This window comes from Phalacrocorax carbo, chromosome 12 (assembly GCF_963921805.1).
Source record: "Phalacrocorax carbo chromosome 12, bPhaCar2.1, whole genome shotgun sequence".
Lineage (NCBI taxonomy): Eukaryota > Metazoa > Chordata > Aves > Suliformes > Phalacrocoracidae > Phalacrocorax > Phalacrocorax carbo.
This window is the reverse complement of record NC_087524.1, coordinates 12181252-12208230: the sequence shown is the minus strand read 5'-3', so window position 1 is coordinate 12208230 and position 26979 is coordinate 12181252. Positions and strand designations below refer to the sequence as shown.

Below are 26979 nucleotides of genomic sequence, written 5' to 3'. Positions count from 1 at the left end.
CACAGAAGTTTTTTCTTCACACACTAGTATTGATTTAAATTTATGCAGTACTATCCCCAGCTGAACCTCAGAAGCTGGCTCTTTGCTAGATTACATTTAATAACTGAGCCACAAACAGGCCCAGATAAAGTACTGACAAATGTGTAATACAGCTCAACCAGCTAAATCTGCCTCAATTTCTTCAATGTCTGTAGAAACACATGGTATGCTGGGGTTGGTTTGTTTTGGTTTTTTTTGCAAACATCAGACTCATGGTTTCCAGTATGATTCTTTGATTAGTAAAAGATTCAAAGAGGCGGTTGGACTTAAAGTCAAGTGTAAAAATAGGTCAAAATTATAATTCCCCAGTTCTCCCCGGGGAAATTCCCAGGATTGCTGAGGTGCTCGTGCCAGCTCAGAAATCATGTTGATCAGGAAACATCCCACATTAACCATCAAAATTTTGCCTAGCAAAAATCTGCTTCTGTGGCTATAGTAGAATCCATTCCAACAGCTGCTACAGGAAGCCGAAGGCAGACCAACAACTGACAGCCTCATACATTTCTTCACTCCTCTTATCATGTACAGAAGCTGTGTGTACCGGACATTGCTGGTAACATGACTGGCAGTTTGAGCCGTGCCCAGGAGTTCCTGCCATCAAGAACATGTTATCTTATGTATCTTGCATATCAAGGTGCAGGAGAAAGAGGCAAACACTGCTGGTTTGAAAAAGCTCTATTAGGGATCCAAACAGGAGCATTTCCCAAGTTTTGCAAAATTAGTGACCATAGGGGCCAACTTCAGTAACCTTTAACGTACTCGCACACTGGTTTGGTTAACAGGAAAAAGTCCCACAGCAGCTTTTAAAAACAGGGCACAGGAATTATTACTCATAGTGTTACAAGGGCTTTTACAAGTTTTTTGCCTCACTTGAAGAAAGCTGAAGCAGTTTCTTAACTGCATGAAGCTTATGCTCCCCCTCCCCCTAAAGGGATTAAAGCTATGCTTGTATTTTAAAAGCTGGTGATGCATAGAAAGAAACCACTGATGATAGACTCTCCCTTTTATGAGGCACACGCATTGTTCAAACGTTGTTTGAAACACTGTGTTAAAGAGGTGTTTTCCATGAATCAGAACCTATTAGGGAGAACTTAGGGGTTCTTGATATACAGCTACTCCAGCACATTTTTTGTAACAAACTATTTAAATTAATAAGCCACTTTCATACTATTTCCCCATCTTTCAAACTTTCATAACAATGTTTGGAAAAACAAATATTATTCATTTAAAAAGTTTTAAGAATCATCAGCCATGCATACAACTTTTGGTCACTTTCTATTAAGAGTCCATGTATTAATATATTCATGACATAAAAGGTAGAGGTTTTTCACAAATCATTAACCTACATTATTAACAGCTATGGCATCCAACAGCTTGCTCGCAGTAACAGCATGTAGCTACCTATTCTACCTTGTATTACCATGGTCACACCCCTCTGAAACATGCCCATAATGCATTTATAACTTGCAACAGCTCATAAATGATTTATAAAGAAATCTTAAAATGAAATATGCCCCATACCTTTTTCTTTTTAAACCATCTGGGCTTTGAAGACACAATATGTGAAAGCACAAGGCAAAGATGAAAACAAGATACATCTGATTTTAAAGATGATAGATGAAGAAAAAGAGCTTTTGTTGTTAAAAAAATCCAAGGTATTGATTATTCTCAATATAAGCTAACATTGCAACAGTATGATCATCAGCATAATTTTATGAAGTTTTAAATAGGTAAAGGCACCTGGAGAAGTGGCAGTTTACATATACTTAACTAAATTGCAAAATGAACATAAGCACAGAATTAAATTTTCAATCAGTGTAATCGCTTACCAATTTCAGCAGGTAGTTGCTTGATTTTGTTCTCTCGTATGCTAAGCATGGTGAGTTTTGACAAGTTTTTGATATCCTTTTCCACAGTAGTTATACGATTAAAGCGTAGGTAAAGAGTGGTGAGAGAGCTTAGCCTATACACCACCGAAGGGATTTCTCTAAGTTTGTTATGCCGCAGGTCAAGCATGCGCAGTTTCTTCAAGTTATCAAGAGAGTCAGGCAAACTGGTAAGTGAGTTTTCACTCAGGGCCAGTGTCACCAGGTTCACAAGACAGCCCACCTCTGCCGGTAAGGACTGCAGTTTGTTACTGTATAAATAAAGTTCTGTTAACTGCGTTAGCTCTTTGATAGCTGATGGAAGCATGTGTATAGACCTCTTGGACAAGTCCAAGCGTGTTGAATTCTCTTCCCGGCATTTATTTAGCTCTTTGATCACTTCAGCATTGCTGGATTTTTTGCGGGTACCTGTGGCTGGATTAGGTCTTTTTATTGTATTGTCCACTGAAAAAGCTACCCCAGGCTGCGTGCTACTGGAGTCCTTCTTTCCATCTTTGGCATCTTTCCCTTTGGTCTTAGGCTCCTTTTCTTTGCTCTCTTTCCCAAATCCTCCAGAGGCTTTGGCCTCCTTCTCCCTTTCTTTTGATGATGGGACTTTTGGATCCTTCTCTTTACAGTCCTTTTCTTTTCCTAGATTACTACTCATGGTGACTCAACGTTTAGCAAGCACCACATGAAATCTGCTTCTGAAGTTGACAAGAACAATTCACTGCTGAGGCGACAAGGATCCTTAAAGCATGCAAGCGTTGAACCAAGGGAGAAGCTTCGGAGGTGTGATACCCATTTGCTACATATTGGTTCTGAAGGCACTCTTTCCTAATCCTGGTATCAGGAGATTCAGTGGTAGGGATTAGAAGGTCAAATGCTCCGTATTAGTATTTCTGTAACACAGTGAGAAGAGAAGCGAAAGTTAGTGTTGAATGTTTCTACAGCAAGCCTGTGTTCACTAACTCAGGTTAATGATTTGTCCTTCTTTTCAAATGTCAGTGAAAACCCCAGTGCAAAACCAAAAATACTACACCTATTGCTCAGAAGACCCACTGTAGCAGAAGAGCTATATTAATTAGTATACTTGAGGAAAGAAAAATTATACTACTTAAACATAATACTGCCTTCACTAGTTCTTAGCGTAACACGCTGGTCATCAACATTAATATTCTCTCTCCCCTCCATGCTTAATCAGTCAATAAAAATTTGCTATAATTTTAAATGCCTGCCTCTTCAAACAAACCTGTACAGGCTTATTCTTTCAGCACAAAAGAGTCTCAGTTTGATCTACAGTGAAATCTAATATGCTACTGTAACATGAACACTTCGCCTAGAGATCTCCTTTCTGACTGGCTCTGAACCACAGGTCTCTGATTTTAACATGGAGCAGAACGTTGTCACCAGCTTCACATGCTTTGAAGATGTAAACACAAGGCTTTTTAAAATAAACCTATCAAAAAGTCAACTGAAAGCTCAGAAGAAATAATATTATACTTCAACAAAGGCAAATTTATGAAGGTATTTCTCATGAGAGTAGGCTATAACGTATCTTTAGACAGTATCTTGAATTTCCCCCTTCAATGACTATAATGCAGCCTAATAAGCGAACAGATGTCTGAAACCTATAGAACCCCATTTACATTTATACAAAATCATCATGCATCATAGAAAGTAGCTTTGCTTCATGTTTCAATTCAAAACACATGACAAGCCTGAGAACTTCACGATTCTGAATACTCTGGAAAGGTCTCTGAATGTATCTTTGTGGAATAAAATAAACAATCAATGGCAACAGTAATTTCACATCTCCGCGTTAGCCCACCTTTTAGCTTAGAATCAACTTTTCTTTGTTATACAGCATTCACTGATGAAGAGAGTTTGTATCTCAGAAGAGCACCTTGTTTCCCTGGCCACGTGAGCTATGTTAAAACGCCCTTAAAACCTCCACAGGAGCTGCCTCCCTGTTCCGGCATTCCATCTTCTGCACAAGTTCATAAAGCTCATAATCAAAATCAATTAATAATATTTTGCATACTTAAGCCATCAGCAAGTACTAGAAATACAAACATTTTTTAGCAAAGCTCATGTAACTATTTCTAATTGCATGGTTATGCTATGTATGCTTGCCTTCAAGCATAAACATGCTCAGAGAACACAAAGGAGCACGCTTTGCTCAATATATTTGTTCACATTAAAAAGAAATAAACTCCATTTAAGGAGAGTAAGAAGGGCAAGCCACTTTAGCTCAGCTGCAAATCAAGCTGTTTAGTAACAAAGCTCTAAAGAGAACCTCCCCCAGGAGGTGACTTCCAGTCCTTCACCCTGATTCATTACTGCTGCAGTATCACAAAGCGTGTGCTACAAACCCCATGATATCAGAAAACCCTACTGCCTCCAGTTACTGCGCTCTGGACAACTCCGTTGTGAAGGACCATGGCTGCTAGCAGCAGCAAGCAACAACAGCTCTTAACTTGGAAATTTAGAGTTCTCTAGAGCAGCACAAGCCGGTTCCTCACTGCACCCTTAAGACTTCCACCCAGCTTTTACACCATCCATTAACCTGACCTATCCTCAAGATTACCAACCTCACAACATTATATTTTAAAACTTGTTCTCAGCACTGTATAATCTACGTGCCCATAAAACTCCAGCAATAAGAAATTAATGACTCCAAATGCAAAAAACACAGCTGGGTGGGAGCCTGAAATGCCTGACAATTTGTTTTCAGTATCAGAGGTAACAAAGAACCAAAAAATAACACTGTTTCTAAATTCAGATAGTACACAGAAAACTCAGCCATGTAGCAGTGCCAGACAGCTACTTCTCCGCATCGAGCCCCTGAAGTGCAAAATACTCAAAGGGCTGCTCCTCTCACGAGCTTTCAATTTAATCAAATTTAGGACCCGCCAAGAGATTTGTTTCATTTCATATGGGCACTGCAGCTGAAGGTTTTGAAAGAGCCTCAGAAAGGAAAGATGGCTAGAGATTAGTACTGCTGAAAGCAGCTCGGTAGTGCAAATGCTCCAAATACTCTGCACACATTTCACTGTCTTCGTTAGCAATTACTTTAATCGTACCTAAAAAAAAAAGTGGGGGGAGCTCCTGGTTTCAATATGCCAGTTTAACATTCCATTTTCTGGTAAGGAACAAATATCTATTACCCATACAAAAGGATAAAAATTGAAAAGTCATTAAAAAGATCGTCTGAGACATATAAAGAAAATTCAGAGCAATACAAAGGGTCATGACCAGAGACTTCAACATCACCTCAGTTAAAGATGTTATGAGGCAGTCAACTTGCAGGCAAGCTACAGGCAGCCGTTTTCTAACACACAGAAACTGGAGCAAAGCTGACAGTTGCAACAGGCCTTCAAAATATACTCCCTGTTCAGAGCGACAAACAGTTAAATGTACTGCACCTATGTAATTTTTGTCTCTTTACTGAGGATTTTAATTATTGCCTGAGAACCCAAAATGTATTTAAAATAGTTTGAGAAGGTTTACCCTCTTTCTTTTCAAATAAAGTAATTCTCTAATACCTAGAATGATTACAACTAGCACTTATAAGAAAAAAAAGCTTATAATGAGAACTTTTCCAGATGAAACACAATAAAACCCAATGGTTTATGGAGGGGGGATTTTATCAAAGGAAATGCCTCGACTGGAGCAGCCTCAGCCCTCCGGAGTCACTGGCATCTCCCCTTTCCCCTGCCCACTCACCAGGGCTGGGATTCCCAACAGCAGAAGGTCCCACCGCCCTGCAGAGTGGTGGTGCACAGCAGGTACCAGCCAGGTTTCACCCAGTTACTCCATGAAGCAGCGAACTCCTCTGCCACAAGGCAGCATTTGTGCCCTGGTGATTCCTGTTACTCTTGACGCCCCTGAAACCTTTCTTCCCCTCTTTGTTTTATTTCAGGAGAAAAGTCCTAGCAAGCACCAGAACCAGGGCAGAACTGTAATTCATGAGACAACCCTTTCACATCCTACAATCCCCTTGGTCGTCACCACACATCATCAACATCCACGAGTGAAGTGAAAGATGTCCGAGCAAGAAGTCTTCCTAACAAATAATGCTGACTTACACCCCAAATTAGCGAAACATGTGAAACAACTGTTCTGAGCTTTTAAGTACAGTCTTTTAAGTACAGTATTATGTTCTTGTATCATAATATAGCAGGAGCACAGGACCTAAATAACTATATCAAACTCATCCTATTTCTAGTATTTTGTAATTTTTAATACTGCCATTGCAACCTAAAATTATTTTTAAGATACTTGCATGCAAAATAGATGAGGATACACATCTGTATGCTGTATGCTTTCAGTTAGCAGTACTGAAATCTTGCCGTTTCCTACATTAGTGACAGAGTTGTGTCTCAAAATTTAACAGGGCAACTACACTCAGAACTCCTTAATCCTTCCAACACGATACAAACGAAATGCTCAACTTCACATAAGCATCTCTGCAGAACTTCCATTTCCACTGCAGATCAATCAAGCTGACAGGGTTACTCACATACATCAAGTTAAGCATGCATGTAAACTTTTGGCAGACATGAGCTTAATTACATATTACTACGGAGGAAGCTAAATATGTTTCAAAAGGTTATTCATATTTTTCAAGCCCTTTTGGTTAAAGGACAAGAGTCATCATCAATTCTAAACTACAAACAAGCATTCATTGTATCTCTAAAGGAGAGCTTCTTTTAGAGATATTTTTAGCAAAAGGAAATTCAGTGAAATTAGCCAGTTCTGCCAACTACTTCCATTTTCCAATGCTGTTCAAACTGACTTCCTGTCAATATTAATTGACATAAAAACATTTAACTATTATATGCTGGAGAATTTGGAAAACTGAATAAGACTCTTGCTTGGTGCAGCATAGGAAGGAAAATAAAACTTCTAGAGAAGTTAAGGAAAATAATCTCTTCCTGTTACAGATTTTTTAAAGTAAAATATTTGTAAATAGCTACAAATAACCAGCATCAGAGTTTAATTCACTCCTCCTAATGTCTGGTGAACATAATCCAGATGTATTTATTTTTTTCTGTCAAGTGTAACTGATGAAACTTCAGAAACACATACAATTTCAGCTTAAACTGTATCACCTTCCTCAGCTGCCTGGAAAAGAATAACGCATTGACCTTGTATATTTTACTGATGATTTTTTTTTATATGTACAAGTAATTGAAAAGATATTTCAGTTACTCTGAACAACAGAACCCAAAACATTAATGCCATAAATGTTTTATAAAAAAACCATGGTAATGCAGGAACAATCTTGTCTGCAAGTCTAGTAATAATACTAAACTTATCACCTGCAACTTAGTAATATAAATACTGATGCTTCCTGGTCATTATCTAATACAATATGAGGCTTAAGATAAAGGATTTCATCCAACTGCTATTCAAATATGGCTGTAAAAGACTTAACTGTCTCCTATGCACTACTGTAGAACAACTTTGCTACCTCCCCTCAAAAAAAAAAAATCCACTGCCAATATTACTTCACAGCTTAGTAAAGATTTCCACCCATTACATCTTTTAATTTTGAGTTTATGTGAATAAACTCTTGAGCAGTTTGCATGCAGCGCTCCGATGAAATGCCACATCAGGCGACTGGTCGCAGGGCTGCACTGGTGCCGGGGTGACCAAACCCCAGGTGCCAGAGGAGGCCAGCCAGCAGGAATGGCCAAAGCTCACCTTGCTGACGGCACCAAGGTCCCACCGCAAGTGTCGCTGCCCCTGCCCCGAGCAGTGGGACTCCTCCAGAAGAGGCTGTCCCTGCACGACTTTCAGCAATCCCTCAGTTCTCAGAGGGCGCATTATGTGTCTTGTGACTTGCAAGTATAGCAGTTTCCTGTATATTCAGAGATAGCTTGAAGAAAAAATTGTTAATTGAAATCAAATATTCTCCCACTGCTGAAATATTTCCCCCTCAAGAGATGAGGCTAACCAACCGCAGTCTTTTCTGCCAAAGGAACGTGATTGTGGCACATCATCTTTCAAAATGGTCACTTTACAGCTCCGCTTAAACACTTACTTGTTCCTGTTCTGTGTTTCACCAGACAAAACAGGCACTTCAAATCATAAATGTTTCTGAGCATGTGATATCTAAGGCATCATTTTCACTAAAGCCTAATACATTACTACATGTATAATTTTATATCACGGAATAGGAATTATTTTTCTCCTCATTCTGTGTGTGTGCTAAACTTAACCCAAAGGACACACACCATATCTTGGGCTTTTCAACCCAAATAACAGAACAGGAGCATTCCAAATATTACACACATTGAAGAAATAAGCAATCAGCTCATATGTGACACTCCAGAGTAAGCAGACAATGATTCCACTATATAATAGAAATGTTTTGTGATCACAATTCTGATTTAGGAAATACTGATTAGTCAGACCTAAGTGGCTTTTAACAGCAAGGCAGAGTTCAAATGCTGTCTAGTAATTGCAGTAACACCTGTTCACAAACAAACAACAAACAGAAAAATATCTACCTTCTTACAAGTGTTGACCTTCTACTTAGAAAACCATGGGATATATCAAAAGCATTTCATATGCCACTATACCACAAACATGAAACATCAATAAGCAATGGATGAAATTTAAAGTTTAGCCTGAGCAGCTACAACTTTCCATTCTCAATACCACACATGCAAAAAAACCGATGGCCACTAGTTTAATTTCAAAACCCGAACAGCTTAAGCCAACAAGTCACTTGCAAACAAAGCACATTCTCTCCTACAATTTACTAGCTTCAAATATCTGACCTACAGAGTTTTCATCTGCGTAAGTCCATTTGAGCTTCTGCCACTGCGGCCACCACAGACCAGCGGGGAGCAAACTGCTGAATCAGTCAGCAGGCGGTTGCACGGCTCCTCTACACACAAACCCTCATTCAGGGGTATGGAGACAGCACGGGAACAGCCAGCCATTGCACCACCATAGATCAAAAATGCCACCTAATCTATCTCGACAAAAGTAGTGCTCCTGAAATACGCCAGCTAGACACTTTCTCTTCTTTGGGAAGAAAACTCCTTTATTTCAGAGTACAACAGGATGGTCGATGGCAGCAGCATCATAATACTGTAATGGTTCTTAATGCCGGCTGCGATAGCTGCCTTGTTCAACAGAGAGGGCTGACCATTAAATTCATCTGTGTCTTGTAAATGAACGGCCAGGAGATGGTAGTTTATAGACTACCAATCAAGCTTGATTTCAATATATCTGGATGTGACCCCACTTTCCCCCCTAATCCCCTCTCACACTGAGGGAGCAGCTTGTTGCCCCCCTGCACACACAGCCTGAGCCTGTGGAGCTGGGTCGGCAAGGAGGCCCCGACCCCGACAGCCCACTAAGCCCTTCAGGGTATCTTCATCTGCCAAAGGACTGCAGCCAAGACCCTGCCTTCTTGCTGCTTCCACGGCTGCAGAACAGCTGAACATAACCCAGTCTCGCATTCGAGCAAAACCTGGCAGCCAAGGGAATGACAGCACAAACATCAGACCAAGAGGACAGCTAGACCATTTTTGAAGGCTTGCTATGCTTTACTTGTGGTTTCTTAAATCTGCAGACACATCTGTAAATGTAGGCACCTAATTACAAACCTAGGTGCAATTAAAGCTGAAGTTACTATAAATTAGCGAATCTGTTTCAAGAAGCATTGGGAGGTTGATCACTTTGTACTTGCAGAACCAGGCATATCTCCCAGGACAACCCACCCCAGCTTCCGACACAACCGCACCCCTTCCACAGCAAACACAGGCACACGGACATTTCTGTCTCTTTTCATTCACTGGCCACCAGATAAGCACTTCCAGAGAGCAGCATCTTTACTGGGTTTGCGTGGCAAGGTTTTGTAGCTGGGGCGCGACAGGGGTGGCTTCTGTGAGAAGCTGCTAGAAGCTTCCCCATGTCCAACAGAGCCAATGCCAGCCAGCTCCAAGATGGACCCACCACTGGCCAAGGCTGAGCCCATCAGCAATGGTGGTAGCACCTCTGGGATAACGTGTTCGGGGGAGGGGGGGGTGTGGGAACAACTTGCTCAACTGCAGCGGTAGAGAGGAGCATATGTGAGATGAACAGCCCTGCAGACACCAAGGTCAGGGAAGAAGGAGGGGGAGGAGGTGCTCCAGGCACAAGAGCAGGCTGTCCCCCTGCAGCCCATGGAGGTTCATGGTGGAGCAGATATCCACCTGCAGCCCATGGAGGACCCCAGACTAGAGCAGGTAGATGTCTGAAGGAGGCTGTGACCCTGTGGGAAGCCCACGCTGGAGCAGGCTCCTGGCAGGAGCTGTGGACCCTGCAGGGGACCCACGTCAGAGCAGTCTGTTCCTGAAGGGCTGCACTCCATGGGAGGGACCCACGCTGGAGCAGGTTGTGAAGAACTGCAGCCCGTGGGAAGGAGTCACATTGGAGAAGTTCATGGAGGACTGTCTCCCGTGGGAGGGACCCCATGCTGGAGCAGAGGAAGAGTGTGAGGAGTCCTCCCCATGAGGATGCAGGAGCAGCAGAGACAGCATGTGATGAACTGACCCCAACCCCTGATCCCCATCCCCCTGCACTGTTCGGGGAGAGGAGGTAGAGAAATTGGAAGTTAAGCCTGGGAAAAGGGAGGGGTGGGGGAAGTTTTTAAGATTCAGTATTTCTCTTTACCCTAGTCTGATTTGACTGGTAATAAATTTATTTCCCCAAGTTGAGTCTGTTTTGTCCAGGATGGTGATTGCTGAGTGATCTCTTCTTGCTCTTATCTCGATCCATGGGCCTTCTGTTACATTTTCCCTCCCCTGTCCAGCTGAGGAGAGGAGTGATAGAGCAGCTGTGGTGCGCACCTGATGTCCAGCCAGGGTCAACCCACCACAACTTCATCGCGCTAAGTGCCAGGTCACACACCAAAGTCCAGACCTATCGTGACAAAAAGGCTCCACACTAGCAGACAGAAAGTCACTTACACCTTACGTACCTAGAGGTAGAAATAATCTTTTGTGCCCTCCCTTTGAACTCATTTAGCTAGTACAAAAATATACATACTCAGATTTATTCTATGTTCTCAACAATTAGTTTTATGGAGAAATTTCTCTTTTTCTCCTTTACAGGAAAAAAAACTACTAGTTTTTGGCCAAGTTATAGAAGTGTTTCATGCTTTTGTAGAAATGGACTCTAAGAGCAAGTACAAAGAATTCTAACTCCATGCAGCAGCTTATTTTAATATGTAAAAAGGTACTTTCTGCATGTGTGGTCCCCCAGCATGTACCTTTTGGGCTGCATGTCTCTGTTTCCATGGTAACTCATTGTATCAGCAGGCTGTGTGATCCTGCATAATACATGAAATTTGAAAATCATAACTTACTAGATGAAACAAATTTCCCAGTCTTAGTACAGGTCGTAATAACTAGATATGCCTTAAAAAAGGTTATTCTAAATGGACATATTAGTCTAGGAAAATCCAGTTCTCATTTCTGTGACTATACAAATTCTGCATCTATAGTGGGATACAAACTTCCACAAGAGCAAGTGCTCCAATCTACCCGGTGCCCTCCTTTGTTCAAAGATCACCCTGCTGTAGCAAAAACTTTCCACTATAAAACTTCATTATTACCACCACGCAGCACCCAGGCACTACCATTCAGATCCCTCAAAGGAAGCAGCCTGCCACACACGGCTTTGTTACAAATTTGATAGAAAATGGCATTGGTCTCACCAAAGGTGATGATGCAAACTTCAAACCAGCATCGACTATTTCTTTTATTCAACGTTTCCTCTGAGCAATAAAAACAGTGTATCAAAACAAAACCAAACAGGAAACAAAAGAAATATGGGGAGGAGAGAAAGTAAACACACAAAGCAACAACAGAGTAATATATTAACTACTAATTATCTATATTATCAACAACTTAAGTTATGTTGATCCTACAGAAATTGAGACAAACCACGTGCTAAATCCCATCTCAGCCAAATAAAACATTGCTCGATTACTATCTAGGGTAGTATCCTACCCTGGCTCCTACCAGCAACACAGAATTATCTAGCAAAAAAGCAAAAATATTCCTTATTGTAGCCTTTCTCTCTGTTTCTTTGCCTCTGAATTTGGTGCAGTAAGTGTGGTCATCTTCAACATGCTTTTATGTAATAATTATGACCATTTCACAAAGTTCAGTCTCTTGAATTTTCTGACCATAATTAGTGACTGTGTAAGTCACAAGATCCCTTTGCAGAGGGTTACTATGCTAGGAAAAAAGCCTATCTAAAAATCAACTTCAAATGTGCTTTTAACGCAGTTCTGCACATGAAAAGGAGCGATGGTTCTTTACCTTCTATGTTCTGGCAGACAAAGCCACAATAACTACATACGGCAGCTCGGCACTGCACAATATTTGGCTCCTTTTCAATTTGGTTTCTAGTTAAGATTATTTGCGGTTCTTGATCTTCAGCTAAGATGAGAAAAGCTTGGATATATTTGTTTTATTGAACACCTAGTTTAAATATAACTAATGTAGAGAAAAGGACATATGCAATAACATTTACTTTCCAACTAACATACGTGAGAGTTTGGAAGATATACAAGTGTCTGGTAAAGTAAAAAAAAAAAACTTATTTACCCACAAGTTTCCAATTATAAATCTCCTCACTTTTAGAAATCATTAACATATTTTACATCTAACCTGCTCTGAGAAAATAAGTATCTCCTTGAACAGATCAGCATTCTTCACAGAGAAGACAACCATAACCAGAATCAAATTTGCTCCACCTTAAGTGTACATTTCTGCTTCATTACAACTAAATGAAATTTAAAAATTTATTTGAAAACTGCACAATGATCAGCTCAAGTTGTTTTCTTCGGGATGGCACATTTTTCCAAAAGTTTATGTTATATATTTAAATATTACAGGAAACCAAAACAAATTTAGAATATTCTGAACAAAAAAACCCCAAAAATATCTACACGCCTTCCCCCCATTACTGCTTAACCAACGTTCTTCCAGTGAGGTTTCTTTGTTTGATTTTGTAATATGACTCTCTCAGATAAACGCATTTTACCTGGTGAAAGCAAACTGGTTCAGGCCAAGTTAGTATATAGCTAGAACAAGAGTATAAAGAAACTGTTACATTTCAGATAACTGGATGTAAGTTACAGTGCTCTCATCTCTCTCTTCCAGCGAACATTTGCCTAAACTTGATATGATGGACCACTTCTACTCTCTGAGTATTCCTATTCACATGCGAGAACCACAAACTGCCAAGAGAAATGGCATTTTTCTCTACCACGTGTGTCTACTCCAGCTAGATTCTCATTAACTGCTACATTTCTAAGGTCAATTGCATTCTGCCTACCCAGATTCTCCCTGCAGTTTCAACTGCGTTTTGCATCATTCCCTCTCCCTGTCCTTACCCTCTTGTGCTGCATTGCTGCCCATGGTTAAACAGCTTTCAGGTTCCACTGGACAGACCACCATCCTGCACCACTGCTTGAAATGATGCTTACCCACAGCTGGAGAAACCAAAGCAACTTTGAAATGCCTTGGGAAAATTCATAAATTAACAGCACCACAGCAATGTAGGCTGACAAGGTGATGAAGAATAAAATTGCTCCCAAGCCTTTTTCAAAGCTTTCACCTGTCTTCCCCTATGAGGAAAATAGAAGTAAAAGTAACGACATAAAGAAGCAAAATACTATTTAAGCAAATAAATGCATACTATAGGTGATTCAGGTAGCACTGCATACAGCTATATACAGCCAATGCTCTGTGGCAAAGGCTTCTTCAATCATGTTGAACTTTTTTAGACTGCACTCCTCAAAGCTGACATTCACCAGCAGCTGCCTGCCAGCCCTTCAGGTTTTTTTGGTGGTGTTTCAGGGTTGGGGAGAGAGGCCTTGAGGGGACATGAGAATAGAGGGAAAAGGTAAAACTTCATTTAGCTGTTTATAAGTCTGAGAGCTGGTAAAAGCACATTGCTTTGTTCATGTCAAAGGTAACCTTAACACTGATTTTGTAACAACTATGATGGCTTTGTTTTAGATTAGGGACTAGAAATCTATTCAGATGATGTCTGGTGCCACAGTAAATTTCACCACATATTCAATCCTGGCCACTTTGAAACCTCTAATAAGAAAGCTGTGAGGAATTCCTCTGGCAACAGAGACGAGTATTTCATAACCCCTGAGCCTGTTTCACCTCCTCAACTCCTACACACTGACTTCTTTTGATATAAGGTATTCCCACAAAGCAAGTCAAACGCACAGTGGCTGAACAGGCCTTTTCCTATCTGTTTGAGACACCCTCCTACCGCCCTCCCCACCTTCCATGGGGCCACAGTGGCCTGGAACATCGGTAAGCTGAGAAATACAGGGAAGGGAGAAAATGGCAGGAGCTGGAACAAGAACAGGAATGAGAGGCTGGCGAGCATGGGTGGCGGGCAAGAAGCAGCTGGTAAGAAACTCCACATAAGAGAATATCACAGATATAAAAATACCAAGACAGTAATCAAACACACACCACTCCTGCTCCTACACATTGCATGGAGAAGGGGTCTTAAAGAAGGCAAAGTATGTAGTAATACGATATTTATTAAACACAGTCTGACAAGCATGGTCACCTAAAGCGCTAGAAGCCATCTCATTCACACTTGCCTAATTTTGACTGCTTTATATTGCAAACTTAATTTTCATAACTTCTTAGAGTATTTTTATTTCATTTTTACATGGTTTTGTTTCCCCAATCAGCATTTAATGCATTAGCATTACAAAATAAAATAAAAACAAGGATTACAACATTTTAATTTCTTGCAAGTTCATCCACATTCTTACAGATTCTAGTGAATTTGTACAGATCCCAGAGATTTCTTTCCCAGGACAGAAGATAGAACTGAAACAAACATGGAAGAGAAAGCAAGCTCTGTTCACCTTCCTATGAAGAACCACCTGAAGTCCAGACCTGCCACAAATACTTCTCATGCTCATTCCTGCTGCCAAGGAGCCCTAACCACACAACATCTTAAGCTCCAGCCTGACACCCAAAAGACTCCAAACGGCACTGAATGCTATTCTGCTCGTAACTAGGAGCCTGATTAAAAGATTATTTCACATGTACTAACAATTCTGGAAAATGCATGATAAATTGGGTATCTTCACAGGAACAAGATGTTTTTCTTCAAAAGAAAAAAAGAGAAAAAGAAAACCCTTGTGATCACTTCCAAGCAGATTCTTCAAAATCTGTTCAGATGAGGCATCCCTCTTTTTTTCTTCTAAAAAAATACAAAAGGTCTTCAATTACATTTTTCTAGAAATAGTGAAAAACATGATTTCTGATTGCCAAAAACCAACTGCATGATATACTCTTAAGCATGCTTGAAAGGCTTGGGTATTATAAAAGTAGAAAGTAGCAGCAATGTTAATTTGAAAAAAAAGTAATGGAAAAAACTTAGACACACAAACTGAATTATACAACACTGTGCAAATACCATGCAATAATAAGCCTTTTACCTCATCCCTTTCTAATAAATAAGTGGAAATCTGAAAAAAAGTGATGAAAAAGGAGGCTAGCTTAAAGATAAATGCAAGTTCATACCACTACCCTAGCAAAATCTGAAAAAAAAAAAAATTGTACTCTATGCCTATTTATGATGAATGACATTCTTGTACCTTATTGCCCTTCATTTTAGGCAAAAAACAGATGTCATTTATAAATGTGTAAGAAAATCAGCAAGGAATCATTTGATCTGTTTGTGAACATTGAAAAGTTTTTGTAAGACAAATGACTAAGAAAAATGCAACCTTTAGCTCAGGCACAACATAGTGCCTCACCAGACCTGCTGGTCTCCAGATACTTGTACCTTGCAAAATCTGTACATATGAAAGAAATGGACCAGAGGATTGCACTAGACAGTGCAAGCTGAGAACAGGTGATTCACTGAATTCAGATTGCCCACATCAGCTCCTGACTTACAGAGGTGAGGGCTGCTCTCAGCTCCTCCCAGCATGTTCCTCTACCACACCCATCCTCCACCACACAGCTCAACAAAGTGATGGAGCCTGGATTTTCCCTGTGATGCACAGGGCCAGAGATGAGTATTTCAACCACCTAAGTGACATATTTGTTCCTTTTTTACTCAACCATCCCTACAATAGTGGGAACAGAAGGAAAAAAACCACACACACAGAATGACACTTGCAAGGAAAACAAAGGACCAGAAAGGGAGTGTGAGCACAGGTACAGGCAGAAGTCAGATGACAACCACCAGCATCTGAAGTGAGAGCAAAAGTACTGGACTGCAAGGAACTATAAAGTATGACAAAGTATAGGAATAATGAGCAGAGAGCAGTAGAAGACAGACTGCCAGGACACAGAACTGGAGAAGACATGGTGGGTAGGACCTAAATGCGTCTGCTCCCTGCAACAGGGCATGGCCAACACCAGCTTTTCAGCATACGCCCCCTTTGCAGCAAGGCACAACATGCCAGCGCTGTGTTCCTCCATCCCGTCCCAAGCCTTTCTCCATCCCTCCCTTTGCTGCAAGGCAAGAAACAGAACAATTACATCAAGTCTTTTATTCCTATGCAGGGCTGAAGGATTAGCACGTGTCTGATGAAACCTTCTCCTCCCTACCAGCCTCAGCCTCCTGTGTTTGTTGGACATAAGGTTGTGCAAATGGGGGCAGCTTCTCTCCACACCCAATTCCTCCTTCATCCCCTCCTTCCATTCTCTGACAATAATTCTTCAAACAGAAGGTGGAAAAGAAGCTGCAATGTTAAGAGCTGAATATTGCTTGTCTGTATCACATGAAATCCTACCAACCCAAAAGCTTCTGTAATTCTTACACCCAGTAACATAACTGGTCTGACAATTGTCAGTATTGGCTTAGTATGAAAGTATAATTAAATGTTATAAACATGCATTTTAGATTTCTTTTTTAAAAAATGAAGATACACATTAAAATCACTTCATATTAACTCAGCATCCTAAGGGGATTAAATTCAGACATGATGCAAACAAGGAAATTCTAATTTTAAATTATTCTTGCTTGCTAAGGCTAAGTTTGATCTGTGGTTGTGAGGATCACCAGTTGGAAGCATGACTGAGAGAAAGAGGTTGTAACCACAGCCTCTGTTGTTCGACACATTGTGCGCTGTCATCTAACTCCTAAATTCCTCATGTCAGATCTGTGCAGATGATACCGTTTCACTGCTCACTTCTCTCACAACCAACCTCTAGCTTATTTTACAGACAAATAACATTACTACTAAATCCAGGCCAGAGATGATCCCTGCCACAGTCAAGCTCATTACTGCAGGCTTTCTTCAGCATAATTCATCTTACACAGTACCATCTCTTTCCTCGTTCTAACATTTATTAATAAACTATCATTTTAATTCAAGAGCTCTTCATCTCTCCCCAGAAGAATGTGATAGTTTCAAAAGGATGCTTTTGTGGGTCCACTTCCTCTCTTATATTTACAATCACACCATAATTCTGCAGGAATCTGCTAGAAAATTGCCTATCCCCTCCATCCTTTGGCCACGGTACTTCTATGTCCAGCAAGCTGGATGAGGCTACAAAGTGGTATCTAAAAAAAACGTCAGTGCTTGAAGTATTTGTTGCCCAAATAGCCCTTCCACCCCTCCTTCAGAAAAAGGAAGCAAATCATTGCCCTTCAAGGCAATTCTGGCCTGTGGACCACTACCGAGCTATGCTGCCCTGCCTGCTCCAACATAATATTCATGCTTGCATATGCAATATATGAAGCTGCTAATAGAGATACAACAAGCTTGAACATTAAATAGAAACAAAAATCTCTAGAATGCAACAGAGCTTACTAATATTCACCACTTCATAGATTACATTTTTCCATGTGAATGAGAGCAAGACAAAGAAATGCAAGTTATGCATAAAAACTTCAGCAGAAATGAAATTGAAAAACTATCAGTTTTAAAACTAAGCTTAAAAGGCTTGGGTTTTTGTTTAAAAGCAAGCCTTACTGAGTTCATGTGACCATAAATCAGACTTCAGATATCTGCACATGGCACCACAAATGCAGTATTTTCAATGTCAGGGAGAGAATAGAAAAAGCAAGAAGGAAATGGCTGTTTCGCTCTCCACTCTACATTCAATCAGCAAAAAGAAAACCTAGCATCTCTGAAAAAGAAAAGCATCAATTAGAGTTTGATCTTTCTCTGAATTTGGAATTCAGTTATCAACTATCAGCAACCAATTTAAATTCTACTACAAATCCAGTACACTGTAAAATTGGAACTGTTACAGACCCCTAGGGCAAAGCAAGATCCCTACAGGCTGCACCTATTAGGGTTTCCCCTCTGGGATAGAAATAATTGCAAACAGTAATTGCATTTGATCACTATTTTTAGGATCTGTATTCATATACCAATAAACAGTTCCCAAACACAGGCACAGAACTAGAGAGCAACTCTCAAAAAAAAACCCCAGCAACTCAATCAGCAGTGAACTTGGCTATTTTTCAACAAAACAGTTATTTAGTGGAGTGCTAAAGTAAAATGAGAATGTAATATTTTACTATTTCAGCTAAGTGACACAGTCCTTTGCTTTTATCTTTTACAAAAAGATTCGAAAGCTTGCACATCCTTACACTCAAAAAACAAGCACGAAGCCAACAGAGGACACCTGAATCTTTCCACTAAAGAAACTATGATAAGAAAACCAACTGCTCACCACAGGTATCTCAAGAAAAACCATTAAAGTTTGAGACTACTGCAAGAAAATATGATCATGAGTGGGTTTTCTGAGCCATTAAAATCTGTGCTTTCACTGAAATTTAATTATTAAGAACCTAGCAACTAAAAAGTCATCTTAGGAGAGCTAACAAACACTTTAACAAGAAGTAGAGCTACAGCCATACCCCAACAGCAACGCAGCATCTCCTGGATTTTCCTTTTAAATAGTTTTTCACACACTGAGTCAACAGAACACAGTTTAGCTTAAGGGATACATCAACCCCAAAGAAAAAAATTTACCTAAACACAGGGGAAAAGATCAGATATTTCTAGAGAGCAAGACCATTACAAAAAGCATGCTTAACTCTTGAAGTCTTATTTAAAATAAGTAACAAATAAAAGCAAGATAAAACAGCAAATCTAAATTGAGCTGAAAAAATCCATCTGTTCCAGTTAAAATTTCTTCCTTACCTATATTATCATCAGGAGCTCTCAATTTGTTACTTGTTATTTCTAGATATGGTTTCAAATATTAAAAGACTTACATAAAAGCCACATCACTACTTCAAGAACGAGAAGTACTAAAATAGTGTGATCTACAAGTGAATTCAGTGAACTTCACAAACAGTGGAAAGTAATCCCGCCCCCCTTTTTTTCCCCCCATATATATATACAGCTCACTTATAATGGTACAATTACAATGGTGCCAGCATATCAGAACACCTCATACTGAAAAGTGAGCCTTACAGGTAAATGAAAAGCTTGACTTAAAAGAACCAAGTTCCTTGCACTGGCTCATTAGCCTGCTCTGTGATCACATGTTTAAGCTTTCATATTAGCAAAAAATCATCTCACTTTGTCACTGCTTTTCAAGCTGGGGTATTTTATTTACATTAGGCTGCAAGCGCTGGGCAGTGCTAACAGCTGCCTATTAATAATAATCAAAACCAAACTGTACTCTCAGATGTAAAGTCCCCACAGTCACATTAGATGAAGAAAGGACCATAAAACCAGTCCCCCCCAATCTGACTGATAACACAACTCGTGCTCGCTAGCTGGTAATTGCAAGGAAAATCGGAATCCAAACGAATCCTAAGTGTTGGGGTTCTGGAATTATCATCTCTATAATGGATCAATGTAAACTTCATATTAGACCAGCCACCTGAAAAGAGGTCAAAAACCGGGCAAAAAGTAACATATTCAGCATTAACCAATTCTATTAACCAAGCTCTGCCCATTTACTTCTGGTACCTGAAAAGCAGGCGTTTGTACCGGATGAATATATACACGCACCTGCTGTACATATGGAAGAGCCATCAAAGTACAACCCCACAAAGGGAAACTTGTTAACTAGTTCCTTAGTCTCTCATTTAAGTTCATAAATCAAGTTATTCAACAGTGAATTTATATAAATATCATAATCAAAATAGCCAAGACTGTCACCCATCTCACCATCCACTGCTTAAGGAAGTTGCTTAGAAAGGAAAGAAAACTCACTCTTGATAGGAGACAAGGGTCTGAGCAGTTATTTTATACTCTGCACTTAAACAGACCCTGAAATTCAGTTCATGAGCTTTTACAGCCACACACAACCCCTGCAGAACTCTTTCCACAGCTCATCATCCTTTGCTTATTGTCTCCAAACACGACAAACGAGTCAGGGCTTTCTCATTGAAAAAGTGCAAGAGAAAAGTTCAAACCATTATTAGATTCCTGTTTAGAAAAGCATTAGATAACAATCAGCAGTGCTTTGAAAGCAGCACTCACATACAAACAGTCCAGGTTCGCTCCCTCTACTTTTGTTTGAAAACTTTATCTCTCTAGATAGATTCTCAAACGGAATAACTCCAGCATACCAGTTACTTGGCAGCATAACTCACATTACCCTGGGATAAGGGAACAGAGACAAGCAGTTGAAATTACTACCTTCCATGCTCTCCACACCATTTTACCTTGCATTCACTTGTTTTTGTGTCACAAAATATGAAATTTACAGCGAAGATTACAGAAACTTATTCTGGAGCACTTCTTTTTGTTAGTACTCTATAGTGTACCTTCACTGCTAATTACAGGGCTTCATAGATGAAGGAGGACTGAAAATGACATTGTAATAGTAGGAAACAATGGGAAAAATCAGGAGATGCTGCTCTAGAGCATACTTTTAGATTACCATGGTATACAACAGATCAGTTAATCCTAAATATTTTTGAAAGACAGCCAACAAGCTGGCCCAAAGAATCAATGGCATGCCAACTGTGAAAGAGTTCCTGCTAACATGAAGCAGGTTTAAGTAGTTTCAGTAGACACTGGAAGTCACAGAAGTGAAAGCTGTGACAAACACAGATTTCTCGTTCCAAGACTTTACATGTTGAGAATAACGCATAAACATTTGCCTAAAGAGACTGGAGTTACACGCCCATAGTTTATATACACCATTAACTTTGAAACTAGGATGACAGAAGCCTTCTTTTAGTATTCTTAATACAGAGAATTGTTAAAGAAACGAAAAGTCACATACAGACTACAACCACTTCAGGATCCTTTCAGGCAACATGACTACTTGCTATCAAACCACATGTTTGAAGATCTAACATGCTACTCTGCGTGGCTTTCATTACCCATAAAAATATCACAGCAGTAACCATTTCACACCTGTTTGCCTCACTCCACCTTTTGCTTGTCTGGAATGAGTGAGTTTGGGGTTGGGACCCACCTCTGCTCCTTGCTAGTGGTGAGCTTGGCGCGGGTCACCCGGCCAGGCAGGCTCTCCAAGGCTCATGCTGGAACCGGGTTTCAGCTCCCACCAACTCACAGCAAGGAAGGCAGAGCCAATGCCACTGTTAAAGGTCTTCCCTGTAATTTCTGCGCCTTCGTTTCTCTACTCTAATGGAAAAGGGATAGTGCATATCACATAAAAATGCCAGAAGGTTAATTCAAACTGTTATAGGCTACAAGGCCTTTTCCATACTGTTACAGCAAGTTTAGAAATTACTTTGATTTTCTCAGGGCTTTTGAAGCACAACACTTCACCAAAAGCAAATGTACATCTTGAGAGATGCGAGCAGCTGCTCCAGAAGAGAAAAACTAGTTCCTTATTCTCCTCTCTCTTTTATTTTTACACAGCCTGATTTTGAGAAAAACATTCAGGTTTTAGTTACCACAGGAGGGCAGGAGCATGTAACGCTAGTGTTGATTTTTTTTCTTAGAGGGAGCAGAACTAACAGTGGGAGCTGGAACACAGAAAGAGCCAAGTCAGAGACCCAGAGCATGATGAAAATACAGTCGTACCAGTGGAGTTAACTGCTTGTTAATGAAGGCGTATGCATCCCATCTGCCAGCTACAGAAGAGCTGGAACGGTTTCAAAAACATTCCAAGACAGACATACCATCAAATATATAACGCGACCACGCGATCCATACGCAAAAGTTTACCCCACTGATTTCGGCAGGACCAAGTACAGGCACAGACAGGCACCGAGGCTGCAGGATACAAACCGCGTCCTTGTCACACATTAACTGTCACTGCCCGTTGAGAACAGAAATCTTTCCAGTGTAATTTGTTTATTCATTAATTCTGATTTCAGGAGAAAGTTCTGGCTTGCACCCAACAGCTAATTGGTTCAATAAACAGCATCTTGGTTTAGAAGAAGAAAACATGATACTACAGTGAGAACATGTAACTGAAACCTTGATATCTGTTTGGGTATGACTTAGGGCTTCTCAAAAGAGCTGGATTGCAAAGATCCAGCTTTAAAAGACAAGACAGCATACAGTTTAAATGCAAGACATAATTACCAACATTTCTCTGAAGACTTCTTACGGGGAAGAGAGAAGAGAAATTACTACTGTAAAGACATGCCTAATCATGACCTAAAACGCAGAAAATAAATTTATGTATGAAGTAATGGGGGAAAAAAAAATCAGGTGGTTGTATTTATTATGCAAATTACAACTCATGGCTCTAATATTTAAACTTTTGTTTCCTTCCTAACTAGGCCCACCACACACAACATGCTATCAAGAAAGCTGCCAAACAATTGTTTGAATATGCCAAAATGCAAATATGTAGCCCACCATGAAAAACAAATACGATAACCTGAAATGTGCTGCCATCTGCACATTGCCCAAGAGTTCAAAACTGTTAGAGGGACTTACCAGCACAAAATTTGCTGCAGAAAGACAAGTTCTCATGGGTCTTACTTCATGTTATTTACTAACATAAATCTCCCTTTTCATGAAAAGAAATAATCTAAAATCTTAAATTCAATATAACTCATATAACTGCCAGTATTATAAAATTTGCTTTAATAGGAAATATTTTAGGTTTTGCAAACACTGTACAAGAGCCATTAGATTTTAAAATCTATTAGAAAAGTAACTGTCACAGATTTAGGATATTAAACAAAAAACATTTGAGCTGGGACTTCATTTAACCCATCCATCCCTTCAGTAAGAAAATTGTGCACATCACTCCAAATTATGCATATTTTATAGGATTTTGCTTGGCTTTAAACCCTTTGATTGTACAATCATTTCTCTAAAAGAAACATTTGAAAAAGTCACATACTCTAAGTGCTATGTCAGAAGCAACAGCAAAATGGGTTTTCAGGGTAAGTCCTTCATTCTGCTATGATCAGCATTTTGCAGGACTACATAGACGGATTCTCTGGTAGCCCTTCACTTCCTTGTTTAGGAGGTCACTTTTTATGCACTATTTCTTTTTATAAAGATCTATTTTTGACTGCTGTGGACTTTTGTTTACATATTAAGCCACCTGATGCCTCCAAGAGCCATATAGTTTGCTAGTGAAGTCATTTTCTCTCTACTACACATAGTGACTCCATGTAACTAAATGCTTCTAAACAGGACTTGGCATTTACAAAAATCTGAAGAAGACTCTTCCCTGCGCGGTTATCCCTTAGAATTAAAAGAAACACACAGTTCTGCTTTTCTGCAGTGGCTGACTCAAGGAGGAGGGGGAAGGGGAATATAAAAGAGCACAAAACTCTACCATCACAATTTCAGAAATACAATGGTTCATCTAATGAAGATAATAAATATTACTCAATTATTTCTTTGCCTTGGACAGCTGAGGGTTGATTGGGGGGGTTGTTGAGCTGGGGGGAGGCATTGAGAGAGATCATAATTTGGGGCTTGGGTGGAGGGGTTATGGTTTTTTTGTTGTTGTTGCTGTTTTTAAATGAGGATGGAATAAACTCCAGTATTTTGATGGATTAAGTATAACACAAAGGAAAAATAAGACTGAAGCTGAGAACGTGAACCCTTTGGCAGCACAAAGCACTTTACACAGCACCTGCACTTGCACTGCATGTATAGCTCTAGCCAATTATCTACAAATTTACCAGGACCTTCAGTGCTGTGCTATAGAAGCTTTAAGTTACAATGACACACTGAATTACTGTTTTTTGTTTAAACAAAATCTATGCAACAGTTAAAACAGTAAAAAAATGGGGTTTTTTTGCTTTAAGTATTTTGACACAACATGAATATTTCCTCCCAGGAGAATTATCAGTAAACACCATTAATGCTGTGTATTCCAAAACAGATTATAATCTAACTTTCAGCATAGAAAAAAATATAACAGTGAGAAATCTTACTATACAGAAGACTGGACAGTTCACGTGCTACAATTACACAGGCTACCACTGCTGCCAGTCACAGGAGAGAAGCCTCATACCAAATAGAGAGCAAAATCCCGTATTTGCCAAGATTTAGAGGACTGGGACACAGACAAGAGAAAGGAAAAGGAAATGAGAGAAGTCCAACTCCCCACCATCATTGCTGCACCTCGTCTACAAATAAATATTGGGCCCTGGTCTTTTTGGTTGCCAGTCAGCTGGTACTTCATGAAAGTAATAAATGTGTTTATGTTTCATCCCAGTCAACACAACATGACAGACCAATGGATCGCTCTGACCAAACTGTCACGAACCACCTCTTCCATTTCTGATGTAATCCTAACTCCTGTTAGGATGGAAACACCAAAAGCATAGATCTAAAAACAACAGCAAATCCTAAAGTGGTTTTGCCATATTCTTTGAGGTACTAAACCAACTTTATCTGTAATATCTAACGGATATTTAAAACCCAAGTACACATGAAGTGTAAATATACTATAGCTTAAGATTCTTAGGTGTCAGGGTTTCAGGATTATTTTTATTCTTTCACTCAACATTATTTAACCTTGCATTCCCATGCACATCACTATAAATACTTATTCTAAACTTCTACACAAGTTTTTGACAGGATACATTAAAAATACTGTATCATAGTAATATGTATGTTGTTTGCAGCACTATGCAGAATACTTCATAAGTGAATCATCATACAGAAGTCTAAGTAAATTTATGATTCCTTGCAATACTAACACTTACTGTTTCACAAAACTGTTTTCATAACTTTAGTTCCAACAACAGGCTCATGCATCATATCCTTAATCTGAGCAACTACTACCACTTTAATATGTGCAAACAAGTGAGAGTGACAAACTAATATCAGATATACATATATGTTAAAAAAGAACATTTGATTTAAACATACCTTTCTTACTGCAGTTTTCACAAACTAAACCATGTAAGACTGAGCAAACCCTAGGATTGTAATTGATTAGCCAAAAAATATAAATAATAGTTTAATACATTACCCTTCCCAAAATTTGACACAATACATTAATAACAAGGCTGTGGCTACAAGAAAATAATTCAAACCTTTAAAAGATGGCATTCTATGATAATTTTAAAAAGTCTCTATGCATCTACTAATCACCAAGAGTCAAGTAAGTGATACTAATCGCTGCTGTGTTTAACAACTTTCTAAAGCAAACTTTTCACAGATAGGTGACGGCAATCTGCCACCAGTTCCCAAAAAGAGTGTCTGCTTTTAGTCACAGCACTGTATCAACACGTTCAAAGGAAATTCAGGGTGCTTCTGGTGAAGTTAGTCATAAGTCACTGAACATTTCAGCACCAAAACAATGGTGGCACAATATTTCGTGTTCCTAATGCATAAAATATTCCCACCAACATCTATAGGATTTCTGGAAATAAATGCAAAACCAAGTCTCAGGCAAACGTGTTTTACAACCCCAAATATAGTGAGTTTAGAAATAGTTGGTGAAAAACTGCTCAAGCTTTAATTTTTTTCCCTCCCAAGTGCCTGTATCAACCTGTGGGTTGGAAGGAGTGGGAGACGAGAACATGGATAAGTTAAAATTGCAGCTCATCGCAAACAGGCTTCACTATCTAATAAAGATGCGCTTCAGAACTCCTCTCCAAAGCAATACCAACCACAACGAGATCTGTGCTACAGAAAGAACCTATTTTAAAGCCTAGCAGTCAAAGCAGGGAGAGTGAACTGAGATGTGCTGCAATATTTATGCAGCCATTATAATGCAAATGCATAAGGTATTAGAAAGGCTATTTGCATTGGTGCACAGCCCCTTCAGTCTATGTACAATGCCAACAGAAAGAACAATTAGGATGCATGCATAACAAAAAGCCTCCGACCACAGGGTAGGCAGGTCCACTGAACCGGATACAAGATCTATGGAATCAACAGTGCTCCGTGGAAATACTGTCTGCTGGATCACTCTACGTACCTTGCTCATACGTAGAATATGAAGCATTTTAAGACACAAAAGCACGTAGAGGATTAGCATGGCAAAGGTAAGAGCAAGCTACAACCAATTTACTGTGAGCTCCAGTCACAACTGAGCTAGAGCACAGCTCACCTCCCCAGGGCTGCTCCTCTCTGCAAAACCCCACCACCACTAACAGGCAAGTAGCAAACTTTCAACTCTGCTAAAAAACGATAAATAAAAATCCAGCTACATACTTTCCTGTGGAAAAAAAAAAAAAATACTCTCCAGCACTTTTTGTAACAAAAAGGGAGGCAGGCAGGCAAATTAAGATCTAATGTACGTGCTCTCTGGGAATACAGACTATGCTTTTGTAGAGAAACCAAAAAGCAAAACCGAATATGTTCAAGTCTTTCTTATTTTTTTTTTTACATGTCTACCTTTAACAATAAAACAGCACGAAAAGAACCAAGTATGTAGCCATGCCAGATGGTTTTAAGAAATTCTTTGACCATGCATCCTAGTATTTATCTATGCCAATTCACAGCCTCTTAACATATTCTCATGCTATCAGCATGTCTACAATCATAGGATGGGCCCTGTTCTCATATGTATTTCTCTTGTAGAGCAATACAGATAAAGTACTTCTTACACTGCAACGATCTTTAAACAGTCTAAAATTAACTATGTGGTATAAAATTACTTTTTTAGAAGACATTACAAACACTGCATAATTTCTGTGCAAAGCATATCCATTACCTAGATGTTAA

The 26979-nt window shown here is 39.6% G+C and overlaps 1 protein-coding gene across 6 annotated transcripts in view; it reads right to left on the bottom strand.

The window, feature by feature from the left end:
- Positions 1 to 26979, bottom strand: part of SHOC2 (SHOC2 leucine rich repeat scaffold protein) — a 70665-nt gene that overhangs the window by 39989 nt on the left and 3697 nt on the right. For 5 of the 6 annotated variants that reach the window (XM_064464137.1, XM_064464139.1, XM_064464138.1 and 2 more), the window contains exon 2: positions 1869 to 2806. In XM_064464137.1, coding sequence (XP_064320207.1) covers positions 1869 to 2571 — 703 coding nt within the window. In that variant the 5' untranslated portion in view covers positions 2572 to 2806. Of the gene's footprint in view, positions 1 to 1868; positions 2807 to 21325; positions 21344 to 26979 lie in introns of those variants that run through there. The other variant, XM_064464142.1, reaches the window with a different exon arrangement.